Source organism: Ambystoma mexicanum, chromosome 1q (genome assembly GCF_040938575.1).
Source record: "Ambystoma mexicanum isolate Mex_15411 chromosome 1q, UKY_AmexF1_1, whole genome shotgun sequence".
NCBI classification, from domain to species: domain Eukaryota; kingdom Metazoa; phylum Chordata; class Amphibia; order Caudata; family Ambystomatidae; genus Ambystoma; species Ambystoma mexicanum.
The window spans coordinates 932,301,582-932,328,866 of record NC_090922.1 but is presented as its reverse complement, the minus strand read 5'-3'; the positions used below and the strand labels follow the sequence as shown (position 1 = coordinate 932,328,866).

The 27,285-nt window shown below is 49.1% G+C and overlaps 1 protein-coding gene across 2 annotated transcripts in view; it reads left to right on the top strand.

The window, feature by feature from the left end:
• The window catches only part of TRMT13 (tRNA methyltransferase 13 homolog), an 876,862-nt gene that overhangs the window by 310,482 nt on the left and 539,095 nt on the right, over positions 1-27,285 (top strand). For both annotated transcript variants that reach the window (XM_069641589.1, XM_069641588.1), the window contains one exon: positions 2,616-2,685. In XM_069641589.1, coding sequence (XP_069497690.1) covers positions 2,616-2,685 — 70 coding nt within the window. The remainder of the gene's footprint in view (positions 1-2,615; positions 2,686-27,285) is intronic.

Here is a 27,285-nt window from a genome sequence, read left to right as displayed (position 1 = left end):
AGTGATCAATACATGATGGCAAACCATTTCAGTCAGAGGAGAACGTAGCAGTCACCCCCACCTAGGGGGATGCACAGAGCCGGTAACAGCCTGCCAGCTTGCAAGGGCCTTCTGTGGGCTATGGGCAGTTATCAGGGTGCAGATAAAAACATTTCTCCACGAGACAGGCTCTGCACATATTGTTGCCTCTACTCTTCGACCATAACAACTTATCCAGAACAGGACTGTGAGTCTTGTCCTTGGCCTCAAGGCAAGGGATCATATCTCACCAGCTCAGAAATCTCTTCACTGGCTCCCCGTGTCTGCAAGGATCAACTTCAAGACCCTCTGCATCATCCACAATGCTTTCTGGGGCCTGGGACTACTCTACCTTCATCTTTCTCTACCAAAACATCTTTCTTCTCGAGCTCTCCGCTTATCCATCTCCAACTCTCCGAGGGTCGGATGCTTCTCCAAGCAGAGAGTTGGGGACAGATCTATCTCCTCAGCTGGGGCCTCCTTCTGGAACAGCCTCCCTGCCTCTCATCCTTGAGCAGAACCACCTCCGCTTCCGGAAGCAACTCAAGACCTTCCTTTTCGTTTCTGCTTTTTCTCTACCTCTCCCCTGCTAATGCACCTGACTGTCCCGTGCACTGGTCACCTAGTCACCCTCTGAACTCAGGCCCAGGCGCCTGCATGTCCAGTTGCCATTGCACTGCCTCCGGGCTCCCCAGCACTTAAGGGTCTATATCTACAACCCTACAGTCCCTTCTCTCTGCACTTATGAGCCACCCACTGACTGCACTGGTGAGTTAACTGCACTTTCCCCTTCCCTGTTCTCTGCACTTGCACGACCTGAATGACCAAGGCCTAGTAAGTTCGTTATTTTGTCCTCCCTTTGTTTCCCCCTCGTAGTCTTGTCACGCCTAGATACACTTGTGTACAGGCGCGTTATAAATGCCACATCATATCGTATGAAGTCCAATCACCCGTAAAAATAAAAATCAAGATGGCTGCTGCCATAGTAAATCACAATGGGACACAGTTCCTTTTCTATTTCTATGGCAGCCGCGATGGGAAGGAGCAGCGTTTCAGGAGCCCTAGCAGGTAAGTGGGGTTAGAGGGTAGGTGGGGGCTTTGGGATGAGGCGGGGGCAGTTCAGAGAGTAGCAGGGGCAGGGAGGTGCAAAATAAAATGGCAGCAGCCGGGGTTGGGCCTCGGGTGGCTGGGGAAATGTAGGCAGTACGCTCTGTGTTCTTGTACATGTTTCAAGCGAACTGATTGGTTAGCACCCTTCGCTGGATACAATTTAGTATTTTCTAACAGATCCATTTTTCTGTAATAGCAAGAAGTGAAAATTGTGGGTGATGAGTCAGTGATCAGGGATGTCGGAACACTTGTTGCAGAGGGATTGCCCATTCGCATGGCCACATAGGATAATGTTAGGAGGTGGGGAGAGGAGCACAAGTTGTACTATAGGCAAGGGTAATAGATGCGTTTGGAAATCTCTGGAGAATAGGACAGTGTCCGATTTAAGAGGTTCAGGTGCAGGGGCAGAGGAGGGAGATGGGTGGAAGGTGAGTTAGGTAGATGTTAAATCAATTTGTGCCTGAGGGCTGCGACAGAAAAGGAGGAGACGTGAGTAAAAGGAGGAAGGGAGCACGTCAAGGAACATGATGGAGGGTAAAAGAAGTAGGTAAGTGAAGATAGAGCAGTAAGGGTGCAGCCCACAAGGGAGAGTGTAGGTGACTGAGTGGCAAGGGAAAGGGGGGGGGGGGCTGGCTGGGAAGGAGCAGGTATAATTTCTGAGTTGAGATACAATTGGGGTGTAGGCGACCAAAAGACAGTTGGCAGGCCCAAATCTGGGATATCCCTTAGTTCTTAAAGGTAATAACTGCTCAGTGCAGTGATAAATTAAAAGTTACTGTGTTGACGGATTCCTTTGTGTGGTAGCCGCAGTCTGGCACAGGGGGGAGCTCTGCAAAGTTCTGGCTTGTGTAGGGGCTCTGTCCCTAGGCTCTTTCCGGTCCTGACCAACGCAAACCGGGGTATGGCCTTTGTCGCTTTTGGCCCTCGGCTGTGGACACCTGGGCTGGACACCCTGGGGTGGTTCTATGTCCATTCATCAACAGTGTTTTTTTCAATGTGTTTTTTGCCAAATAGTTTTTCTTTAAAACCCCCGTCCGCTATTAATTTTACTCAATTCCTGACCCGCAACCGCTTATATACCCTTACCCCCTATATTCTTCTATGAGTTTTTTCGAGAGAAAACATTTCGGCAAAAAAACCCATAGGAGGAAACACTGTCGATGAATGAACATTGTTCCCCTGGGGTGATTGAATAACACGGGAGGCTGCATGTCACATGACCCTTCCTGCCAAGATGGAGCCAGATTCCTCCGTGTGGTAGACCCAGGGAGCTTGGTTTTGCTAGGAATCATTCAGGGTAAATGGTGAGTATTCCAAAGTGAAAATGTACATGCCCATAGCTGCTGCTGCAGGAGGCTTTGTGGCATGTAAATGTTTATGGGAAGACTTGCATTTCTATAAAAGTTGTTTCTGGATTTTCATAAAGAATGTGAGCTGCAAGAAGCCCTTTGTTCTCTTTCTCATTTCTTTTTTTAAATTTTTTACAGGACCCTATTTCTTCTCTGTCTGAAATCGAATTGGAGAACTTGATTAGAAAGCTGAGAAATGCAACCAAGGGTAAGCTATTGGCATGGAGAAAGCAAGTACAACTGATTCAGTTCAATTCAAATGTTTCAAGGATAGTTTCACTGCCGCTCAGTGATTTATGCGGCTTCATTTTTGAATTTTCATTAGTTTTGGTAATACATAATGGCTGTTTTGTTGTTTTAACAAATGTAAAGGACTAGTGAACTAGGCCATAATGCCATTGCAAGGGAATTTGTGCTTGGCAGCCCTTTGATGACCTAATAAAGGACCACTGTGGAGGGCGTGTTGCTCTTTTATGTTGAATATTAGAATGAAAAACTATTTTCTTTTCTTGCATCACCTGGTTTCTCTAGGAGTCATAGCGCAACAGAGAGCAACATTAATTTGTGTTAAGTTGCGTTATTCTAATCTTGGCTTGCTATGTACTGCTTCTCATTTTCGGTGTTTAAAGATGTTTTAAAAAGTGCAAAATAAATGTATAGGTCATTTTTATAAACATCTGCTTTATGTAGCTGGCTTATTCTTTTAATGATTTTATAAAAGAACATTTCCGTTACAAGAATGACTCTGGAAGTTTATGAGGTGAAGGCACGCCCCTGCACGTTCACACCAGAAAAAATGTAACCCGCTAGGGAAAAAGGCCCAAGACACTCTTGCAAGGATATCAAGGGTTTATTTTCATACAAAAAGGAAAAAGCGCCAACAAAGAACTCTACTACTGCAGAACGTTCTGGGGTCTGTTCGCAAGTGTAACATTATAAGCACATACAACGTGACTGGGGACGCAATTATAGGTGATGCAATTCTACAGTCCCAATTGGATGGTTCCTATACATGTAGGGCCTGCTCTATAGGGGATGCTAAGCCATTGGTCCGTCATCGTCAGTCGGTCTTCGCCCACATGGGTGTTGGCAGGCTCGTCATCCACGGTGAAGTTGACCTAACAATGAATTATCCACTAACAAAACAATGTTACTTTATGATGGCAATGCTACACCTTGCAGATACAGGGATGAGCTCTGGGGCAGGAGGGAGCTGAGGTCACACCAACTCGCACACTTCTCTCGTTCCCAGGCAACTTCCAAGGTCCTCCACCTTAGTTTTGGGCTATAATTTGGATGCCACCCTAGTTTTGGGCTATAATTTAGATGCCATCCTGCACCTCGCTGCACAAATCACGTGACCCACTGGTGAAGGCACAATAGCCTTGCCTTCTGATCTTGGTGATCGATCGAGGGATGTAAAGGTTTATGATCAGTGGTCTGGGGTTGGATGGTCCTGTGGCATGCAGGGGTCTCACGATGAAAGTGTTGCAAGGCTGTATTTCTTGTGCAGGGATTGTTGGGGGCACGGGGCCTTGCTATCTGGTCTGTGGGATGGTACTGCGAAGAGGCTCGCTGCTCCTTGCTCATAACCTTGCTTGGAGGATTCCTTCCTGGGAGCGAGGGCCTGTAACTTGTAGAACAATGAAGGATTTCATGGATTCTGTGAGACCTGGTTGGGGTGGGAGAGATGTTCGCGCTCATGCAAGGGATCTAATGCTAAGAAATATTTTGTGCGCCGCGCTTGGGCCTAAGTTCAAACATGGCTGCCGTCAGCCAAGATGGCATCTACATTCGTATCTACTGTAAGCCCTCTAATACATACACTGGCTTGATAATGCACCCTTCTCTGCATGCACCCTCCTACTCCCTGCATGGGCTTTCTAGTGTTTCTCATTTGGTATCGCCTAGGGGGGTGGGAAGACCCTCTCTCCTTCCCAACATTCCCTGTTTCGTTAATCCCATATTCTCGAACTCCCCTGCAGTGTCATTGGCCACCAAATTCCAATACATATTTTCCTCCCCCCTTGTAACTTCTCCAACCTTTCAGCTTCCATGTATGGTGGAGACCCGTCCTTCCGAACTCATGCTCTACACACATCTCGCAAACTAGCTCCGGACTGGGCATATTCTTCTGGGGTATTTGCATGTAAATACAACCCCTTCCCCTGCTAGGTCAACCCAGTGTTCTGTGTAATTTTCGGGATATAGTGGAAGCATGGTGGTTGTGCCCCAGGGGTATTAGGGATGATAAAGCTCTATTATGCAGGGTTTGTTTGGGTCAACAGTCTGGGTACCACTTTCTATTGTACCATAAAGTGCTTTGGGTGATACCCCAATTGAGACCATCATCATTGCGCTATTAGGCACTGCTTTGACACAACAGCGTAGACCAATTTGGTACGTGTAGAAAATGGCCAACACGAAGACGATGATAGGCACCAGTATCTTCACTATCTCCCCCAGCCAGGATGGGGCCCAGGAAAAGATTGTGTCAAACCAATCATCATTTTGTATTACAGCTTCTTTCTTCATGCACCATCCTAGGTTGTGTACAGCTCCTATTATGTGTGAGAGGGAGCTGTTCTCTGCGCCTTCGAGAGGCAAAAATGTGCAACAGGAGTCCCCTATCTTTTTACAAACACCTCCTTCAATCTTTGTCAACAGGTTGAGGACATACCTGTTCAGCTTGGTCAATAGCCTCATGGCGCGTAATTCCATTATTATGACATTGAAGCCTTGCTCAGTATCCGCTGTATCAGTTCCCAGCAGACAATTTGCAGCCCTTTAGCATTGGCCGCACCTTGTACCTCTAGTAGTAGCATCGATGCGAAGAAGGTTTCTGCTTTACTGAAGAGCCTGTACTTGTCCGGTATCTCATTGAGCAAGTTTGAGTCTTTGGACAAAGAGTGCATTGTCTCTTCCTTCGAAGGTTCTTGTTTTTCTCCTTCACTGGGAGGATGCAAAATTCTGGTGGTAGCAAATGGGTTTCTGGTTTACGCTTCAGTCATTGGGAAGGAGGCTGGGGCAAAATCTGTTGGTGGTCTCATCTTGCAGATGTTCTTCTGGAATTACTAATAGGGCTGAGTGCAGCGTAGCCAGCGAACAAGAGCCCCTCCATGATGGTGGGACATGCAAGTATGCCTGTTGGCCACACACCCACTAGTAATCCGTTATGGCTGCAGTGCCTTTCTTGACGTCAGGAATAAGTAAAGTCTTGTTGCAATGTTCGTTTGCCCCCTACAAATATTGTGCCAGCACTGTAAAAACAAAGTTTGTATCTTTCTTGTTTGAGCACCTTCACTGGTTTTTCCATTGCTTCAATCCATGTAAGCTTTGTGATATGCTCAGTCCAGAATGGTGTACATGTTTCTTCCACTCGAGTCAGAACTACGTACTGGGCCACACTCCCAGGTAGAGCAGAGGGCCACTAGGAGTTTGCAGACTCTTGGAAGGCCCAACACATTCCCCCAAAAAGGAACCTCGACCCAGTCAGACCGCAAGTTCAAACTGCTGTTTATTACAGCAAATCCAACAAGGATCAGTACAAGGATAGAAGAAATCCGTGGACCACTCAACGACATCTGACTCGCAGGCCAGTTTTGTCTTGAAGTTGCATCATAGTGACGTCACAACCTGGGCCCCTCTCCAGAAAGCCTGTCGCCATGTTGCAGTGTGAGGGTCTTACCATTTGGTTTTTGCCCATTGCTACCCACCCCTAGGAGCCTGAACTGTGATTGGCTAGAGCTGACCTCCCCAGGCCTGGGATCTGCAACGGTTCTCAGCTCTTAGTGTACCTACCCAAGGTAATAAGAACAACTATTTTTCTGTATTGTAACTCGCGTGTACCACCTTAGACTATGAGAGTGCTTGTTCATCTCGTGCAACACTTGTATCACATTGTAACATCTTTGTTGCAAGCTTCTGCCTGGGGGCGTGAAATCGACTCCCGTTCACAGCACTGGTTCCTGTCCATTGTCTGCGTCGGCCAGGTCACGTGTTTGGAGAACATGATTTGGAGCTCTGCAGCTCTGAATTATGAAGAATTATTCGCATTTATTGCAGCTGGTGTTACTGTCGTCCAGGGAATGGAATGTCACTCGTATCTGGTGGCCTTGGCAGCAGGTCCTGTCTCACACATTTTCTCTTATCCAGCCTGAATTTAGCTCAGCTCTTGCTGAGAGGCTTGTGGCCTGCTGTAATTTACCTAGACCATTATGCGGTTCCTACAGTGTCCATGCTATTCTAGATTCTCCATATGTTAGTCAAACTTGTCTCTGTCAGATCCTATAGGTGCTCCTGCAGTTCCATAAGGTTATTTTCATATAAGCATCTGCAAACTTTACTCGGGATCTCTTGCTTCTTGCGGTTTCTGCATTGCTGCGTCCAGCTAATGATCAAACAAATAAAAGCAATGACAGTATGTATATGTATCTGTCCTCTATCTAAAGAACTGTACGCTCGTGCTCTTCATGTATTCGGTTGTGTGTTTGTGTGCCGATGTGCGGATGGCACGTGTGCTTCATGTCTAATGCTTCCAAGTCGTGGTGTCTCTAATGATGTCAGAAACGTGGCTTCTTGGCGCTTTAGTCGATACTGTTAATTGAGGTCTCTATAGTTGCAACCTGGGGCTCCTCATCCACTCTGAGGTAGACTTGTACCGCACCTGGTCTGTAGGGCTGGCTGAGTGGGTACCTTTCGATATACTTATCCATCATTGGAGCAACAGGAATTAGTCCGAAATAGTATGGGCGTTCACAGTATCTCCTGGCCTTCTTCCGTGTCATGTATCTTATAGGAGAGGGAGGAGGGGCGAATTTCCCAATCCCTCTACAGTACCATGTGAGGCCCTCTACCATGCAGCTGATTGTAGTCTCTTGACACTTTTTTACATACTTGAGTCCTTGTGTTGCCAGGTAAGGTCTTTGCAGGCATTGGATGCTTCTTGGGTTCTTGTTGCATTGCAGTTGGTCTAGGTCAATAACTTTGAATCTTCCATTGTTTGCCTGGAAGATGCCTTTGAGCTTACATGTGCTTGTACAATCGGTACTTCTTGTGGCAGTCGAACCATGGGTGCCCCTGACGCATGCAGTATCAATGAACACAACTGCCATTCACTTTACCTCTCCCCACCGAGCTCATGTCCGTTTACCAACTATTGGACAGTTCAGGGTGACTCACATCTTACATCTTCTATGGCGTCAAGATGAAGCCTGTGATAGGCGTTGTATTTCGGCCTTCGTGCTTGTCCCTTTGTATGTTTTGTTTTAGCTATGTATCTGTTAATGTTAGCACTGATGTTCTATATATTATCCATACTTGTGTTATGAAAGGTATTGGGAAATTTTGAAAACAAGAGAGACCTCATAATATTTTCAAACAATCAGGTGCGGGTGTTGCTAGTATGTACAGAATCGTTATTAGTAAGGCAAGTGTTACAGTCTTGGTATGTAAAGCTGGACACTAGGGGAGGTGCATATTCAGTGTCATTAGGGTGTGCAGTTCTGTTGGGCCTAATATATACAGTGGTGTTGTAAACTCTCCTCCCACCCCTACCCCCTTCTTTTATATACCCCCTTTTTATAAAAGAAGCTCCTAAATAAATCCCTAAACCAAACATTGACATAGCAAATATATCTGCTATGAAATGCATTAAACACATTTAAGAATACGAATATCTATTTCTGATGTTTGTTAATCTGCTTAGAATCACATGCTGTGCATAGGTCCGACATCCAGTGGTCACTGCCGAGTATTGCATTTTGTTTTTCGTAGTCGAATAGGGGACGTCGACAAGGCGTGTCTGTAACACTATCCCTATAGTGACGTGCGGTGTACCCACAATCCCTCACGCATCGAGGTCCCTCAGATTGTTTTTTTCCGCCCAGCTTTTGGTCGCCTTTACGCGGAGCTCCTCGAGAGACATTGCAAAACCTATTTCCTGGACCTTGGTCCTGACTTATTACATTAACACATAGATCCCTCCCCTCGACGTAGCTGCGAAGCTGTTCCTCCGCCGAACAAGATCTTCGACGGAGGAGACGAGACGGAGGAGATCCTTCGGCATTGCCGAACACGTGGCCTGGCCTCGCCGGCCAACATACAGTAGGGAGAGTGGGGGTGGAACTATCTTGTTTCTCTTCGAGAATGCCTTTCCTTTTCCCTTCCCTTTCCCTCGGGGTTGTTATCACCACAAATTATTGCCTCAGCTATGGAGAGGACACCCTTTAGGTTTTGCCCGCGCTGCAAGGGCAAGTACACCTGGAAGGACAAGCATAAACGCTGTAATCGCTGCTTGCCCCTCGATCATAAAGAAGACGGCTGCGCGGCTTGTCAACTTTTAAAACCCAAAACTCTAAAAGAACGTAGAGTCAAGAGGTGGGCGGCCTATGCCATGTTGAAGTCCGATTCCTCACCCGCCGTCGCCGAAAGTGACGAGGAAGCTGATAACACGACCTCTGTTGTGGAAGTCTTAAACCTCTCGAGGGAGCGCTCACGCTCCTCGACGTCCGTCCCCGGCCCCGACGGGCTCGGCTCACGACCTGCTTATGGGGATGAACACCCCGGCGACAAGGACGCACAAAAGACTCACTCCCATAAGCACACAACCCACGGCTCTTCTTCGTCGAAGACGAAGAATCCATCAGCGCCGAAGGGGACGCAGGGCACCCCGGGGTCTACCTCAGACCGTAAGAGTCGCAAACACAGCCGCGACCAGCGATTGGGCTTTCCACAGATAAAGGCGCTACCCCAAAACCATCCGACGTAACGCTTCATATAGGAGTGCCCGTCGCAGTACAACACTCAACGCCCGTAACGTCGAGAAACCTCCACAGACAATTTACTTGTCGAGAGCCTAGCGAGGATTGTTTCTGCCGATACCCATAAGCGGATGACGAAAGACACGTCGAATACCGCTCAAAGGGCTAAAGACACGCCGAAAAAGCCAAAGGGGAGCCAGGAACTGCCCTCTTCATCTAGAGGGACTCCTGGCCTACCGGAAGGCTTTTCAGACAGCGACGGAAACCTTTCTTCGACGTTGTGGGAGAGGTCAAAGCGTTTCCAGGCATAAAACACTAATTCTCCCCCCCAACCCCCCCGACTACTCAGGGGTACCCCATGAAACTCTGGAGAGACTCAATTTCTGTATGGAGAAAATTGAAAGGTTTATGGAAAACCAAAACCTACCAACACCCAAAAGACCAAGAGAAGGACCCCAAGATGACCCCAGGGTCAAATTTCCTAGGCTGTTTAATCCTTCACATGAGGAATTAAATGTGTATGACCTCACTGAAGAGGAACAACATTTTCAGGAAGAGGATGATTTTATGGGTGTAGAGGAAGAACGAAACCTAGAGGAGGAGGGTTTTCAAGAAGATCCAAATACAGGTGCAGGGGGCATCGGAGAAGAACTAGAGGTAGTTACCTCACGCCCCTGGCAGTCCCAATCAGCGTACTCTGACCCTGATGCCATAGCCCTATCTCCTCCCAAGGACTCGCCTATTAGGAACACATCTCCTATAGATGACGAGCCTACGTTTAATGCACTGTTGCGCAAAGCAGCAGCGCATTTTGAATTAGACACAGGGGAGACCTCTCCTGACATTGACTTTGTGGAAAAAGTAATTAGGGAGAAACCCCCTGTCAGTCAAACCATTCCACTTCTTGCCTCAGTAAAAAGAAGAATCACCCCTTCTCTATCCACTCCTGCGTTGGTCAGAGGGGTCAACCCTCGTATAGAAAAACTCTTCAGTCCATCTCCTTCTGACCCTTTGTACGTCAGGGGCCACTCCGTACCAGACTCCCTTGTAGTAACGAATACAAGGAAGAGAGCAGGGGTGCCACTGTCCACCAGCGAGGCACCCCCAGACAAGGAGGGGAAAAAAGCTGTATGCCCTGGGGAAAAGAATCACGGCTTCCGCTTTCTCAGCAGACGCACAGTGGAGCAAGCTTCGTAGCGACGCTGAAGAGGCACCAGAACCCCTCCGTACACGCCTTCTGGCCACAATCACGGAAGGGACACTAGTGAACCAAAGCATTGTTAAAAACACTTTAGATGCTGCAGAGACTGCTGGGCGTTCCCTAGTCCAAGGGATACTCTTCAAACGCCATGTATGGCTGCGCAATTCGGGATTTAAACCTGAAACACAGGCTTCCCTGATCAACAAACCTATAGAGGATACCAATCTCTTTGGTAAGGCAGTTGATGAGGCTCTAGAAAATGCTAAAAAGGAGTTTGACACAATCAAGACCCTTGACCAGATTTCTAGGCCCCCTAACAGACGCGGCTATGGCAATAAGCGCCTTTTTTTCATGGCCAACGCCAGCAGCAGAATCAACAACAACAATACTCTGCCAACAACTGGTCCTCTAACCAAGGTAATAGTGGCCAGTACAATCAGAGAGGCCAACGCCGTGGCAGGGGGAGAGGCCGGGCCTCTACCCCTAGAGGCTCCCAGTCCAGTAACAGCAAATGCCCCGAAGATTCGGGTCCCCTCCCATGCATCACCGGTTGGGGGCCGGTTAACATTGTTTCTTCCAGCATGGGAGGGAATAACATCAGACCGTTGGGTACTATCAACCATAGCCCGCGGCTACTGTATAGAATTCAACAGTTCCCCAACATACAAACCCCCACGGGGACGACGCATGACACCAGAACACCTCGCCATCCTTCTACAGGAAGTGGAACAGCTACTGGAAAAGGGAGCTATAGAGGTCGTGCCTCTATCTCAGGTAACGGAAGGTATTTATTCAGTGTACTTCCTTGTACCCAAAAAGGACCTAACCATGCACCCTGTATTAGATCTGCTCCCAGCGAACAAATTTGTGAAACCCCAAAAGTTTTGCATGGTAACCTTACAGGAAGTAATCCCCTTGCTATCACAAGGGGATTACATGACAACACTGGACATGAAAGATGCATACTTTCATATTTTAATGTTGCCAGCGCACAGAAAATACCTCAGGTTCATGATGGAGAACAAACACTACCAGTTCAGAGTGCTACCCTTTGGGTTAGCATCAGCACCAAGGGTATTCACGAAAGTACTGGCAGTGGCAGCGGCCCATCTGCGCAGGTTGTCCATCCCAGTATACCCTTACCTCGACGATTGGCTCATAACAGGGGATTCTTACGAAACATACTTCTCCAATACCCAAAAGACTGTAGACCTTTTGTTCCAACTGGGCTTCTCCATCAACGAGAAGTCCAGTTTAGACCCCAGCCAGATCAAACAATTCCTAGGGGCTCTAATTCGAACAAAGGACGTCCTCGTCTTCCCCTCCAACGAGAGGGTCCAAAACATGCTGTTTCAGATCCCCCAATATGTGGCAGGTCGAGAGGTGACGGTACGCAAAGCAATGCGCTTGCTAGGAATGATGGCGTCATGTATTTATTTGGTACCTCAAGCGCGCCTGCGCATGCGCCCAATGCAAGAGTGGCTCAACAGCCAGTGGTGTCAGGCCAGTGGACAATGGGACGATCTAGTGGTGGTCTTGCAGGCCTTGGTTCTCTCGCTACGGTGGTGGACAAAGGGAAACCTGCTAATAGGGAAACCTTTTGCCACAGCCGTAGTGGAAGTCACTCTAACCACAGACGCATCCCTCACAGGATGGGAGGCTCACCTATCCCATCAGACTGCCCACGGAGTGTGGACTCCGAGCGTAGCATCCAAGCACATAAATCTACTGGAGTTACTGGCGGTGTTCAAGGCACTGAAAGCCTTCCAGGAACACCTACAAGGAAAGACGGTGATGGTCCTCGCGGACTGCACCACAGCCATGTACTACCTCAACAAGCAAGGGGGAACCCACTCTCCAAGACTGTCCAAGCTGTCCCAGAACATCTGGAAGTGGGCTCTCAGACACATATTCCTACTGTCACAACATGTACCAGGGGAACTCAATCTGCTAGCAGACGAACTCGGCAGAGATTTCCCCCTGCCCGCAGAGTACGAATGGCGGTTACACGAAGACATCGTCTTCAACGTCTTCACACAGTGGGGTTTCCCAGAAATAGACCTGTTCACAACTCTGGAGGACTCACAATGCCTAGATTACGCCTCCAGGTACCCTCAGAACCAGTCCAAGGGGAACGATTCCATGGTCATGGAAATTTGTTTACGCTTTTCCCCCAGACTCCCCTTCTCAACAAGATTGTGCACAAGATGCACCGGGAACAAGCCACCATGATACTAGTGGCCCTTATGTGGGCCCAGCAAACATGGTTCGCTCATCTGATGGAGATGTCTCTGTCTCCACCAGTGAAACTGCCATGCCCGTACAACATGCTGTCACAGGACAAGGGCAGGACACTGCATCCATGCCCTCAAACCTTGAATTTAGCAGCCTGGCTCCTGAGGTCATAGAATTTGGAAATTTACAACTTCCACAAAGGTGCATGGACATCCTCAGGGAAGCTAGAAAACCTAACACTCGTCACTGTCATTCTAGCAAATGGAAGAGATTTGTCATCTGGTGTAGAGAAAGAAGCATCAACCCTGTTGACTGCTCTCCCACACAAATTGTTCTGTACCTGATTCATTTGCTGTACTCAGGTCTAGTATTCAATTCTATTAAAGTCCACCTAGCGGCACTTTCTGCATACACCACTTCCCAACTCAAAGTGTCATGGTGGAAAGTCCCAGTAATCAAAGCCTTCATGGAAGGGGTAAAAAGGATACACCCTCCAATAGCAAACCCAGCTCCCGGCTGGGACCTAAATGTGGTACTCGCCAGGCTCATGGGTTCACCCTTTGAACCCATGCACAAGGCAACTCTTAAAGACCTCACTCTTAAGACTGCTTTTCTAATAGCTATCACCTCCATTAGGAGAGTAAGTGAACTACAGGCTCTTTCTGTTCTAGACCCCTTTGTAAGGGTTCACAGAGATAAGATGGCTCTACGCACACACCCAAGGTTTGCACCGAAATTCATCTCGAAATTCCATGTCAACCAGACAATAGAACTACCAATGTTCTTTCAAAATCCCTCAAATCTAGGAGAAAAGAGCCTGCATACACTTGATGTGCGCAGAGCTGTCATGTTTTATATGGAAAGAACTAGACCACTGAGAAAGACTAATCAGTTCTTTGTCTCGGTGGCAGCAGGAAGAGAAGGAGATGCAGTATCAAAGTCCACTATATCTAGATGGATTGTTCAATGCATCACTCTCTGTTATACTCTTGCTAAGAGAGAACTACCCTTCAAGCCAAGAGCACATTCTACTCGTGGCACTGGGGCATCCATAGCATTCATTGCAAATGTTCCCCTTGAGTCCATCTGCAAAGTGGCAACCTGGAGTTCTGTACACACCTTTACAAAACATTACTGTGTAGATGCCCACTCTAGAGCTGATTCCCAGGTGGGACAAGCAGTATTAAGACAACTTTTCTCTACTGTTCCTTCTCACAACCCACCTCCAACTCCGGGTACTGCTCGCTAGTCTATGCACAGCATGTGATTCTAAGCAGATTAACAAACATCAGAAGACAATGCATTACTTACCGTAAAAGCATTTCTGATGGTTGTATCTGCTTAGATTCACATGCGCCCACCCTTCCTCCCCACTCGGATGGAAGGAACAAAGACATCCTTTTTATATCTCTCTTTTCTGTACTCACGTCTAGAAGGCTCCCTCAGGGCAGAAAAAATACAGAGGGACCTCGACGCGTGAGGGATTGTGGGTACACCGCACGTCACTATAGGGGTAGTGTTACAGACACGCCTTGTCGACGTCCCCTTTTCGACTACGAAAAACAAAATGCAATACTCCGCCGTGACCACTGGATGTCGGACCCATGCACAGCATGTGAATCTAAGCAGATACAACCATCAGAAATGCTTTTACGGTAAGTAATGCATTGTCATATACTACTACAACTAGAATATTTCTTAATTTCTAATGAGTGATTTGCGAACGTTGGTTCCATTTTCTTCACTGTCCTGAAAAGGAAAAACGAATGCACACAAATGAAGGAAAAGCAAAGAGAGAGAGAGAGAGAGCGAGAGAGAAAGTCTGGGGAGGCGTAAGAGAGCACCTCCTGTGCAAATGTCGCATTACTAGTGTGTATGTGTGTGTGTGTGTGTGTGTGTGTACAAAATATGGAGTGTGTGGCAGATAAATGCTGCCAGTCCTTCAGGCTTTGTGGGCAATGTCCGGGTGTGCTCTCCGAACGTCCGATAGGTGAATCCAGTATCGGACTTGCTTTACTTTAACAGCCAGGGAATTACAGTACACAACCTCAAAAGGTCAGTTAAATCTGGGGCTGTCCCACCTGCAGACAAAGGACTGCACATAGACAATGCCTCCTGGCAGCAGCGGTTGTGTAGGTAAGGGTGCGGGGGGTCAGTCGTGGAGACAGCTGTGGTGTCTGGCACGTCTTCTGGTCGGGGTGGTGCAATCTGTATGAAAACACATTTAATTGCACACGTTAGGGTGGTAAAATACCCTTGAACTCGTCTCCTAAAACAGCTGCTTCCCTATGAGCCTCTGACGCTCTTCTGATGGGGGACAGGGGTGTATGCGTGCGTCGGCCAGTGACCGCCTCATGGGTTGATAAATGGTGGTCTTTGCTGGGTTGTGTGGGTAAACTGAAAAGTTCCAGGGGTAAACAGTGCACCCAATTCTTTTTCAGTGTGGTGCACAGTTTGTACAATTTACCTTTGAGAAGACTGTTGATCCTCCCCACAACTCAGTTGGCTTGGGGTGGTAAATCATACACATCCAGTGTTTAATTCCAAGTAATTTATTGATCTCTTTAAACAACTCGGACCTTACCACATCACACACTTCCCAACGAGGAAAAACTTTGCGGACCAGAAACTTGGTCGCACGTTTGGCATCTGGACGTGCACAAGGACTCGCCTCCACCCCGTGAGAAGGGGCAGACAACAACGATCAAGTATCAGGACCCATTGCATCTCTCGCCTGTGTCTGCGTAGTCAATGTGTAATTGTAACGCTTACCTGGTATCCACGGGGACGTCACTCAGTCTGTTCTTCTTACGACCTCGAACCCTTCCCTGGAGTCTACTCGACTGGAGACTGGGCCTGAAACACAGGATTGGCAGAGTTTAACTCCCTATTGTCTCTGTGTGCTTGAACCCCTTCTTCCCCGGGGTCCAACCCCTCCCTTTGATCCACAGCTCACCTTGTTTTCTTGGAAAGTGTGCTCTCCGTCCTGCTTTCAGCGCAGGGGCACGTTGATTGATGCAGGCTCGTTGCTGCCCAGTTACTTCACTGGCAAGAGTCCGACAGGTAAGTATAATGAGTCTTTTGAACAGTTCTCTAACTTCGTTCCTTTCCTTCCTTAGATGATGGCCGGCGTCCGGGGATGGTGACGTGCTGCTGAGATGAGTATCGCTGAAGGTGAGTGAGAGCGCGATGCACAATGCGACCCTTTCGTATTTGTATTGAACTGAGTTCTTTTTCTGTGTCTTTTAGGTGCCGCAATGTTTTCAGCATGGATGCCGGTTATGAAGAAGAAATCTGGTGAGTAAGCGTGCTATGCGGCGCCTCTAGATGTTTCCACGCTAACCTGGAGTGTCTTTTCCCTCTTGCAGATGGATAAGAAGTTCCGGAGACAGAGTTCCCCCAGAGCGGCTGGGATTCAGGTAAGTGTTTGAAGCTCGTACATTCTTTAAAAAATAAGTGAAGATTTGCTGAATGCTTACTAATGCCTTTTTTCTGTTCTTTTCCCTTTTCCTTAGGAAGCGGCGTGCCGGGATGGAAATGACACCGCCGAAGATGCCCGCAGAACACAAGGAGCGATGAATGATGGGCAGAAGCGCCGCAAGGTAAGGCTGTTCCTAACGGTGTTCTTGTTCATGCAGGAGCTGAGCGCAGAAGAAAGATGCAGGCCTACTGGAGACAGATCCAAACACGGTGAGTGTCACGCTGCAGGTGCAGAAAACACACAGCATGTTTCTCAGCCTAGGCGTGGCTTAAATAGTCTCTGGGTATCCCAGGTGTCTCTGGGCTGAACCACACCCAAAAGACTAGACTGTACATGCAGTTCTGGGAACCGAAATATGTGGGGGCATCCATCTTGTCCCCATCAATGCACTAAAAGTCCAATCCCCAATGTTATCCTATGGGAGTGAGTGAGTCTGGTGCCACAAGTGCCAAGTCTGACTCCAAGTGGGTCTTTGGAGGGATGGAGAGGCCCTTGAGAGCCATGTAGGTGATCGTGGCCTGGCTCCAGCCTGACATCTTGGAGGGCTGGGGACATGAGGGGCAGGAATCATGACAGCAATTCGTGGAATCGCCCAGAAGGGCGGGCCAGTGTATCTCTCAGTGTGCGTAGTGTAATTCCTGTACTGAAACTTTGACATGTGGTACATCAAATGACCATACTCACTAAAAGTTCCTGGAAGTTTGGAACAAACCAATCCTCCTTGATGTCAGCAGCAATGTGGTGTTTAGAACTGTGTGAGGGGTGGTGCAATTGGTCAAACGCAACTGTCAGAAGCTTGTGTGGCATCACTGCTTTCCCAGAGAATTCTTGTCTCCACAGTAGATCAATTGGTGATTGTTTGCATCCTCGCTTAACCCACAATTCCTTCTCTTCCTCAGGTGCCATAGCCTGCAGCTCAATTACTTGTGCTGTGGGCAAGGCATTATATGGGGCGGGCTGCTGCTCGGTGGCAGTTGTAATCGCATATTATGCTGGCGTGGGCACAGGTAGATATGCTGCCACCTCGTCTGTGTTGTTAATGTGGGCAGAGCTTTTCACAACCGCCACTAGAGAAGGTTGTGATAATGCAAAAATCATTCTGTCCAGAAGCATGGCATACTGCGCTTGGGGGCTTGCCTGCCTGCCCTCCTGAAGTCCCTCCTCTTCCATCATGAGAGACCAGCGTCCACGGTTGCTGTGACACACTCTGAGTCTGAATAGTCACATGGCACCCCTGCGAAGCTTGCAACGCCTCAGTGAGCGCTATGAGCTCTGCCGCTTGTACGGAGTAGTGCATGGGTGGTCTTTTTTTTGTATTAAAGTTTCATGTTCACCCTCCACTAAATGTACTACTGCTGCGCCAGTATGCCCGAGACCCGTCTCCTGGTAGATAGTTTCTGACCCGTCAAAGAGGACCTCCCTCCTCTTCGTACGTCAGTCATGTCTGGCCAAATCCTCAACAGTGCACATTTTCTGTTATAAATGTGGCAGGGCTTACAGTCTTGCACCGTACAATGTGTATATTTGGGCGGGAGAGGATTACCCTGTATCCAGACGCACTTTGGGTAGTTGAGGTGGAATTAGATTTTTCTACGATGGCAAAGACGGCATGTTCCACGTACAGAGTGATGTAGCAGCCCATCACGATGGTGGAACTCTTTTCAATTGCAAATGCTGCAGCCGCAAGTGCCTGTTCACGTGCAAGTGCAAATTACCCCCGCATCACTGAGTGTAGCATGCCTCTGTAATAGGCCAATGGCTTGTGGCCAATAGTGCTCTTTTGTGTCAATACAATCATGAGTTGACAGTTCGAGTGTGAGAACAAGTAGAATTCTTGGGTGTAATCTGGGGTGGCTACCACAAGTGCGGTGGATACCATTTCCTTGAGGGCATTGAAACTTTGTCAGGTCTTCTGTCCAAATAATCTTATTGTCAGTTTTCTGTGCCTCCTCGAGGCCTTGTATGAGTGGTCTGGTGTACGCCACATAGTCAAGAATACGGGCGCTGCAATATTTACACAAACAATGGAAACATTTGCATTTCTTTGACGGAGGTGGGCTGAGGGGTGGCACGCACAGATGCTGCACAGTCTGGTATAATTTTCTTGCCATTTGCCGATATCTACTGCCTGATATCTACTGCCCTAAGTACAACACTTCTTGTAAGCAATACTGCACTTTAGCTCTGTCAACCTTGTATCCTTTGCTGGCCAGGAACTGTAACAAAATGATAGTCTTTTCTGCACTGTTGCTCATCGTCACTGCACACCAGCAAGTTGTGCATGGAGTATTCTGTTGAATATGCTAGGGCTCTCACAGTACCCTTGAGTCAGCCTTGTGTGCTTGAACCTCCTCCCCTATTCGTAAACGCAGTGAGATACTGGGAGTCTGGGTGAAATGGTGTTGAAAAGAAGGCATTTTGTAGGTCCACTACAGTAAATTGGGTTACCTGTCTGGGGATGCTACACAGAATCATGGCAGTGTTAGGGACCACAGGAAACTCTTGCTGTACTACGTCATTGAGGGGATGTAAATCATGGATCATTCTCCAATTTCCCCCTGTTGCCTTTTTGGCAGGGTAAATAGCTGTGTTACAAGGGGAGGTGCATGGTTCTATTATCCCTTGGGCGAACAGGGCACTGATAATGTCCTTAATCCCCTCTTCTACTTCCCTGGGGAGTGGGTACTGCCGTACATTGGGGTAGCACTGCTCCTGGTTTTAGTGTTATTTGTACTGGGGTCCCACGGTGCAGGAGCCCTACATCGTGGGGGTTAGTGGTCCACAATCTTTCAGGTAGGGCTGCAAGGGCCATCGGGGGAACTGGACCTTTCAGTATTGTACCATAATCTCACAGGGCATGTAAATTGCCAGCACTATTTATTTATTTATTTATTTATTCAAATTTGTTGAGCGCACATCAGCCCAGAGGCATCGTGGCGCTTGTTACAGAAATCTTAGTTGCAAAGGAGACCGTATTTACAATCAATACATAAATTACATAGGAAATATATACAATAGCAAGGCAGTATATTTACATGGCTTCCTGAAATTTGCTAGTTATTTAGCAAGGAACAAGGTTTTCAATTTCCTGCGAAAGATGGGAAGTGAGTTTTCCGTTCGGATGTCTGAAGGGAGAGCATTCCATGTCTGTGCTGCAATGTAGGGAAAACCTAGACCTCCGGCTTTGGTTTTTTTGATGCGTGGGGTGCAGAGTAGGTTGGCGTATTGCGTCCTGGTGGGACGTGTGGAGGAAGGTTTGAGGATGGTGTCTGAAAGATAGGACGGGGCGGAGAAGGAGAGGCATTTGTGAGTGAGGGTGAGGATTTTGAGGGTGATCCGTTCTTTGACTGGGAGCCATTTGGCTGAGAGCCTGGCCTGGGTGATATGCTCTCTTCTTGGGATACTGAGAGCAGCCCGGAGAGCGTTGTTCTGTGTGATTTGTAGTCTATTTATGTTTTTGGCTGATGTGCCTGCTAGGAGAGCATTGCAGTAGTCCAATTTGGCTCCTATGGTTGCCCTCGCTATGAAGAGGCAGTTAGGTTTAGAGAGGTAAGGCTTAATGGCGTTTATAAGTTTGGTAGTGTGTGCGGATGCGGAAGTGATAGCGCTGATTTGTCTGGTCATGGATAGTGAGGAGTCAAGGTATACTCCCAGTGTCTTGACGGCTGTGGACACGGGAATGATGGAGTTTTCGATTGAGAAGTTGGTGTACAGTTTGTCCAATTTGTCCAGGGTGTTCTGTTGGCCAAGTATCAAGATTTTGGTCTTATCCCCATTGAGGCAGAGGCCATTAATTGCCATCCAAGCCTTGATGATGGAATAGATGGTGTGGAGTGCCTTTGCGTCTTCGTTGTATGAGCCTGAGAGGGGAAGAAGTACTTGTGTGTCGTCCGCGTAGTTCGTGTAGGTGATGCCGTGTGAGTCAAGTTTGTCAAAGAGGGGCTTGGTGAACAAGTTATAGAGTGTGGGTGCAGTGCAGGAACCTTGAGGGACCCCGCAGTGGATTGTTGTGGGTGTGGCGTTAGCGATGTCCGAGAAGACTCTCATGGCCCTACCTTCGAGGAAGGAAGTGATCCAGGCGGCTGCTTTTTTGGAGAAGTTGGCTGAGTGTGTGAGATGGGAGGTGAGAATCTTGTGATCAACCAGGTCAAACGCGGCTGAGAGATCTAGAAGAAGCAGAAGAGCCGGTTTGCCTTTGTCCATGATTTGGGTGATCTGACTCTTTTTTTCTCCATTATCAGGCTTATCTTCAAATAAATCTGCGTCAATCACCTCTCTTAGGGGTATCGTGGGGTCAATACAAAGTACTGTGCACCACTCGCACCCATCTCGGTGAGTTCCAATTAAAACAATTCTCTTAGCAGAAACCACTAACCCCTGCAAGTCCAATGATAGTATGGTACCTGGCACCAACTCAGAGGAGTCCACAGGGCAGAATATAAAATCTGTAGGCACCCGACAGCACTGTTTGCCAATCTAAGGCGCTGCCTGCTCAATCACTGTCATTCCGTACACGAACATGTCCTTGTCAACAGGAATTCCATAAACCACCACCTCGCTGCCCATTGCATGAATGATCAGCATGGCCTTTATGGCGCACATCCCGGGCGTCGGACACACGATGCCAGTGCCTGTAAAGGAGGTTGTCATGTTCAATTTGCTGAGCCGATCACTGCCCAACAAGTTGACTGTGGAGCTTTCAGACTAAAGTAGGCAGGCCTGTACCACAACCCCCTCCTAATTTTTATGTCAACCTCCTTAGTGTATGAAACCGTGGAGACAGCCCCAGAGAAGTCCTGCGTGTCGAGAGATTGGCCCGATAGTGGGAAGCCTCCCTCACTGATGCATGATGTTGTGGCACCTGTGTCGACCTTAAAAATACATTGTTTGTTTCCTATCTCTTCACCCACCAAGGGTTCCTCATCAGGGCCAACGGTCATAGATAGAATTGGGCACACAAACGTTCTCTGTGTGCTGTCCTAGTCAGGGTATGTGTTTGTCCTGGGGGACGTGAAAGGGTTGTTTGCCATAACGCTCACCCTCCGGTAGGGCACTATGGCTTTCAGTTCAGTACTTCATTGGGTGTATGCACGTTATTGTTTCCGTGTTGGGGCATTGTTTGCTGTGGTTACTGCTGCTTTTGGCGATACTGGGGTGGTCCTTGCGCCCCTGGGGGCCGTGGGTGGGAGCTGTGTATAGGCTTGCTGTATTTCATAAAATATGGAGGTCATTCTTGGTGTGGACATCTGTTGCATATGTTGGGATGATGGGTGATAATTATTGTATGTGTTAGATCCAAGCCCTGGCCTGCTTCTACACTCACTTGAAATATTTCCCCACTTCCTGAGTTCCAACACTGAGGACTCCATACCTGCCCCTCTTGGTCCTATACCTCCAAAGCCCCTTCTACTCCTCCCTCCCCCTAAATCCACCCCTCCCGCGCTGCTGATCTCCTGGTTGCCACTCCTGGGTGTAAGACTGATGTCTGCCTGCCCAATGCCCTTATCCTCCATCGGGCCAACATGCTGCTATCTTGACATCCGCGTTTCCCTGTGTGCTCCCTGTCTCCTCTGTCTGTGCAGGTGTGGACACCGCCCCTTCTACAGCTTTCTTAGCTAACTTCCACTGTACTAGTTTCACCTCATTGTTGTGCTGTCTCCTTTTCGCGTTCATTTATTTGCTTGCAGTGGGTACACTATTATACTCTGAATTTGCCTACAATTTTGTCTGGTGCCTTCTGCACTTCCTTCAGTAAGCCCCTTTTTATGACAAAACAGAAAAGAGGAATTGATCGGTCTCAATGGTCCCCCGTCTCCCTCCGCCCTTTACAGCTCCTGAACCTTAATAATGGGATGTATACGAATTGTTCGTTTGACAATTGCTCGAATTACAATTGACCTTTTCACAATTGACCGAATTGTGAAGGTCAATTGTAACATATATGCGGGGGGAAACCCCCCGCAACCCCCCACCCAACCCAAACCCGCCCCAAACCCTTCTATATATATATATATGTGTATGTGCGGTCAATTGTGAAAAGGTCAATTGTGACCCTTTAAATTCGGTCAATTGTGCATTCGAACAATTGCAAACGAACAATTCGGGTAATACCTAATAATGTACTGCGCGGGGTCTTCATCCACGCCGATAACATGTTGCATGATTAACTTATGTCTGTTGTGTTAGGGTACATGCGTCGAAGTGCGCCTCACACCTGCGCTCTGATATTATTGAACAGTGCGCCTTCAGGCGCATCGTTGTCTAACCTCACCCCCAGGTACTCTGCTTTAACCCACACGTCTTCCACCTGATCTTTTCATATCTCCCACTGCCAGGGACACACCCACAGTCTGTTTTTCTATGGCATATATCCACTCAAATTGTTCTTGTCCATCTGCACCACTGTGCTGCTGCCTGCCCTTTCTCCTTCTTTTATATATGCACATCCTTTATTGCTGTGCTGACCAGACTGAACAAAATGCCCCTGCCCTCCACTCATCTAGACCAATCCCCTTCGCCTCACTTTTGAGTCTAGTGCTCCTCCTAATTCCTTCTGCCCTGCGTACTCCGAATGGGAAACAGTTGCCAGAGTGGGTATATATGGGGGTGGTGGGACAGAGGGCCGCGTGTTTCTCTGTCAGGTTGCAGTACCCTGTTGCTGGGAGCGCTGACATTGGATACACTCCCTTTGATGTTGTTAGTGTCCCACCCACTTCTGTCTGCCTGTCCTCCTCCTGGGTACACTGTGCCCCCCTCTCATATCTTTCACATCCTCTATCATTCTCCATAACCCTTAAACCTTCTTTCGTTTCTGTAGTTGCTTACCCTTGTATTTAGCAGCTGGAAACGTAGTCATGTGCTCTAGAATTCCCTTATTATGGGTGCCCTGCTGTAGCTATGAGCAGGGCATCCCCCCTTGTGTCTCTACCACCCACTGTTTATGGTACTTCTCATGGAGTGATATGATATGATATGGCATTTGTTACACGCCTATACACAAGTGTTTCAAGGCGCGACAAGGCAGGGAGGGGGGAAGAAAGGGGGGACAGACAACGATCCTACTGGCCAGGTGTCATTCAGGTCGCGCAAGTGCAAGGGTGGAGGGGGAGGGAAAAGTGCAAGGGGAAAGGGAGAGGGGAAAAGTGCAGTACAGGGTTGGTAGAATACAAGATAAATAATAAGGGCCCACTGGTGGCAAGTGCAAGGTAAGTGCAGACAAGTTCTGGGGTGGGGGGCTGTAGGGATACAGAGACAGTCCCGCAGTGCAGGGGTTGCCAGGTAGGCAGTGCAGGGGAGAGTGGCTGGGCCAAGGACCGAGAAAGGTGAGTAGCCCAGTTGCAGATTCAGAGCAGTTTCATTGATTAGCAGGGGAGAGGGGGAGAGAAAGCAGAAGCAAAGAGGAAGGTTTTGAGGTGCTTCTGGAACCGGAGATGGTTCTCCTCAAGTTTCAGGGAGGCAGGAAGGCTGTTCCAGAGGGAGGCCTCTGCTGCGGAGAGAGATCTACCACCAACTCGTTGCTTGGAGAAGCGGAAGGAAGATATTTAGGAAGAGAGAGTTGAAGGTTTTTGGCCCCAGGCCCCAGTGCAATCCGAGGCCCCTCCTGTGGGGGCTGCTTGTAGACCTAGTTCTACTGAATCATGGGGTACCGGAGCTCGCTCCGAGGCCTCCTTATTGGCTTCCCTCAAAAATACCAGGGTGCGCCCTGAGGCCTCGGCTGGGCTTCGTGATACTGAACGTATGTTCGAGGCCCGCCTTGAAGAGGCTTCTACCGGACTCAGGTTTGAGGTCCCTCGTACAGAGATTAAGGCAACCAACAGTTCTGAGAAGGCCTTATCGGTGAAAGGTGTTTCTCACCGTTCCCGCTCTTGTGGCGACGCCAGAACCGTTGAGTGGGCAAGGAGTGAGTTTTCGAACCATAGTTTTTCCTTTACCGGCAGTGCCGAGGTCCTTCCTGTGAAGGCTAGTTTGGCTATTGGTATATCGCACAAACATCCCAGGCCGCATAGTACTGGCTCGGCCGAGGTTCCTTGTGTAAAGGCTAAAATGAAGACCCCTGATCCACCGACGGGGACCCCTGCCTCACTTCCACACGTTCCGCAGTTCCCCTCAGTTGACAACAAAATGGCGGCCGTTCCCGCAAAGACCACGGCAGCCATTTTGGGCACTTTCCCTAAAACTACGCCATCGGCCTCAGGTGTAGGGATTGGTTCTGTTGGTGAACATAATGTTCCTTGTGCGCATCCGTTTTGTCCGGTTTACGACTGGAACACTCGGATGCCCCTTCCGCACAACATCTCGCTGCCTGTGGATTCGGCATCCTTGATTTATGTGGACACCTCTGGGGATGGGCTTGCTTGGCAACCCTCCCCTCTGCGTCCCTGGAATTATCCCATTCATGAGAGGCCTTCTCCGGCAGCTTGAAAGCTTTCTCCGGAGGATGCTTTTTTCGGCAAATTTCAGGTACACATGAGTACCGACCCCATGAGAGAGTATTTCAAGGGTCTTTTTAGGGAGATATCCCCGCCTGCGCCACCGGTTCCACCTGCGCCTCCCGTGGTTCGGCAGGCGCCGCCTTTGCCTGTGGGGCCTTCCCCTACCCTTCCGCCCTTGCCTCCGTTGTCCCTGGTGGACAAGTCAGTGCCCGGCGTGGTTCAGCAGGATCCTGACCTGTCGGATGATGCGCAGGGCGATCAGGACAGTGAAAACCAGCCCCGCTCTATTATAGCCTTTCACGCCAGGTGCTGGACATGATGTGTCTATTGGATGTCCCAGTGCCCGAGGCACCCGCTCCACAGGAGGGTGTGCTTTCGGAGGTGTTCACCTTGTCTCCTTTGAAGCGTACCGGCCTGTTCTTGCAGAAGGACCTTTTGGCTGAGGTCCGTAGAGTCTGGGAGGAACCACACTCTGGACTTTTCGTCAATAAGAAAATTGACGCGCGCTACAGGCTGCATTCTTCGGAAGAGGTGGCCCTAGCATCTTGTCCGCCCCCCTCCTCCACAGTGGTGGCTGCGGCCACCTTACAGTCCAGGCCTGCAGCATCCTCTTCTACGACGGCTACTCAGGTCCTGGGGAAAGAGGACAAGCTCCTCGACTCCCTTGGGAGGAAGATTTTCGCTAACTTGGCCCTGCAGCTACGGCAGGCCAATGCAGAACTGGTGTTAGTGGGGGCGAATATGAAGATGTGGAAAGGTCTGTCGGAGTTTGAGGAGTTCATTCCGGTCGAGAAGCTGGATGACTTTAAGGTGGGATTGAAGGATGCCAGGGTCTTGGTCCAGGATCTGCTGGAGGCCGCGGCTCATCACGTTGACACTTCGGCTCGGGGCCTTATGCTTGGAGTAGATACCTCTCGGCAGGCTTGGTTGCACGCCACCAAGTTCTCAAAGGAGGTGCAGGACAAAGTGTTGGACCTGCCGTTTGACGGTAAGGAGCTTTTTCATTCCTCAATGGATGTGGAGCTGACCAAAATGAAGGACAGCACCCAGACAGCCAAGTCCTTGTCCGTCCTGGTTAACACCCCTTTTAGGACCCAGAGACCGTTGTCACAAAGCCAGCCCTCCTCTGGTTTCAGGGGGTTTCTAGATCGGAAATCCCGCAGAGTGGAGAGCCCTTCAGGGAATTCCCGCCGGAGGCAGCAACGGTCTCGGTTTTTCTCCCGTTCCTCAGCATCCTCCTCAGGGTCAGGTGGTAAAACCACCGAAAAACCTGCCAAATGAGGGTTCTCCGCGTTCGCACGAGACCCCGGTGGGAGGACGTATTGCGTCTTATAGGGAGGCGTGGCAGACCATTACCGAAGACCGGTGGGTCTTGCCTTCCACTTACCTCTATCCCCTACCCCACCCTTCAACCCTCCTTTCCAGCAGTCGGGGTCGCCCTCCCTCAGAGCCGAGGTTCAGAAGTTGCTGGACCTCAGAGCAGTGGAACCTGTTCCCCTAGGAGAGCGAGGGGAGGGTTTCTACTCCCGACTGTTTACGGTGCCCAAACCCAACCAGGCTGGCCTGCCCACCATCTTAGACCGTTCCCAGTTCAATCTTTTCCTACCCCAAGAGAAATTCAAGATGATCACGCCCGGCCAGATACGGTCCTCTTTACAGATGGGCGATTGGCACAGCGTGGTGGACCATCAGGGTGCGTACATGCATATACTGATCTGGAATCCACACAGGAGATACCTCCTTTTCTCCGTGAGAGAGGAGCATTTCCAGTTTCAAGTGCTTCCTTTTGGCCTCAACTCGTCGCTGCGTGTCTTCACGAAGATGATGTCGGTGATTGCAGCTTATCTTCGTCTGCAGGGTATCCATGTGTATCCGTATTTGGATGTTTGGCTCTTACGTTGTCCTTGCCTGGTGAAGGCTGCGTGCAATCTTCAGTCTCTCCTCCAGCTGCTGTTCCATCTCGGGCTGTCGGTGAACTGGCGGAAATCTTCCATGATGGTCTCTCAGGACTTGAATTTCCTGGGTTTTTGCTAGAACACGATCGACTGCAGAGTTTGCCTGACCGGGGACAGAATGGCGGATCTGTTGGCCACGTGTCAGATTTTTGCACAGTCGGAAAGCATGTCGGCCTGTGGTTCCAGAGGCTTCTGGGGCTCATGGCTTCCTGTGTTTTGGCCTTAGCTCTCGCTCGTCTCAAGATGAGGTGGACTCAGATGACTCTTCACAGTTCTTGGCGTCAGGCGGTGGATCCAGACTCCAAGTTGATATTGATTCCGGCTTCCATGAGAGCGGACCTGCAGTGGTGGTCGTGTCTCTGGAACCTGTCGGTGGGTGCGGCCTTTCAGGACCCAACCCCGATGGTGACGGTCATGATGGACTCCTCCCTACTGGGGTTGGGTGTGACGTTGGATCTTCTTCAGGTCTCGTACCTTTGGTCGTCTCAGGACAAGTTCCTTCATATAAATCATCTTGAGCTCCTGGCAATTTTCCTAGCGCTGAAAGCGTTCAGACCGGTCATTGCCAACAAAGTGGTCCGGATCTGCACGGACAATGTGGTATCAATATATTACATCAACAAGCAAGGGGGCACCAAGTCTCCCCCGCTTGTGGAGCGGTCCATCCAGATTTGGGAGTGGGCGGTTCGTCATGGTGTCTAGCTGGTAGCAGTACACATCCCGGGCCAGCTGAACGTTACGGC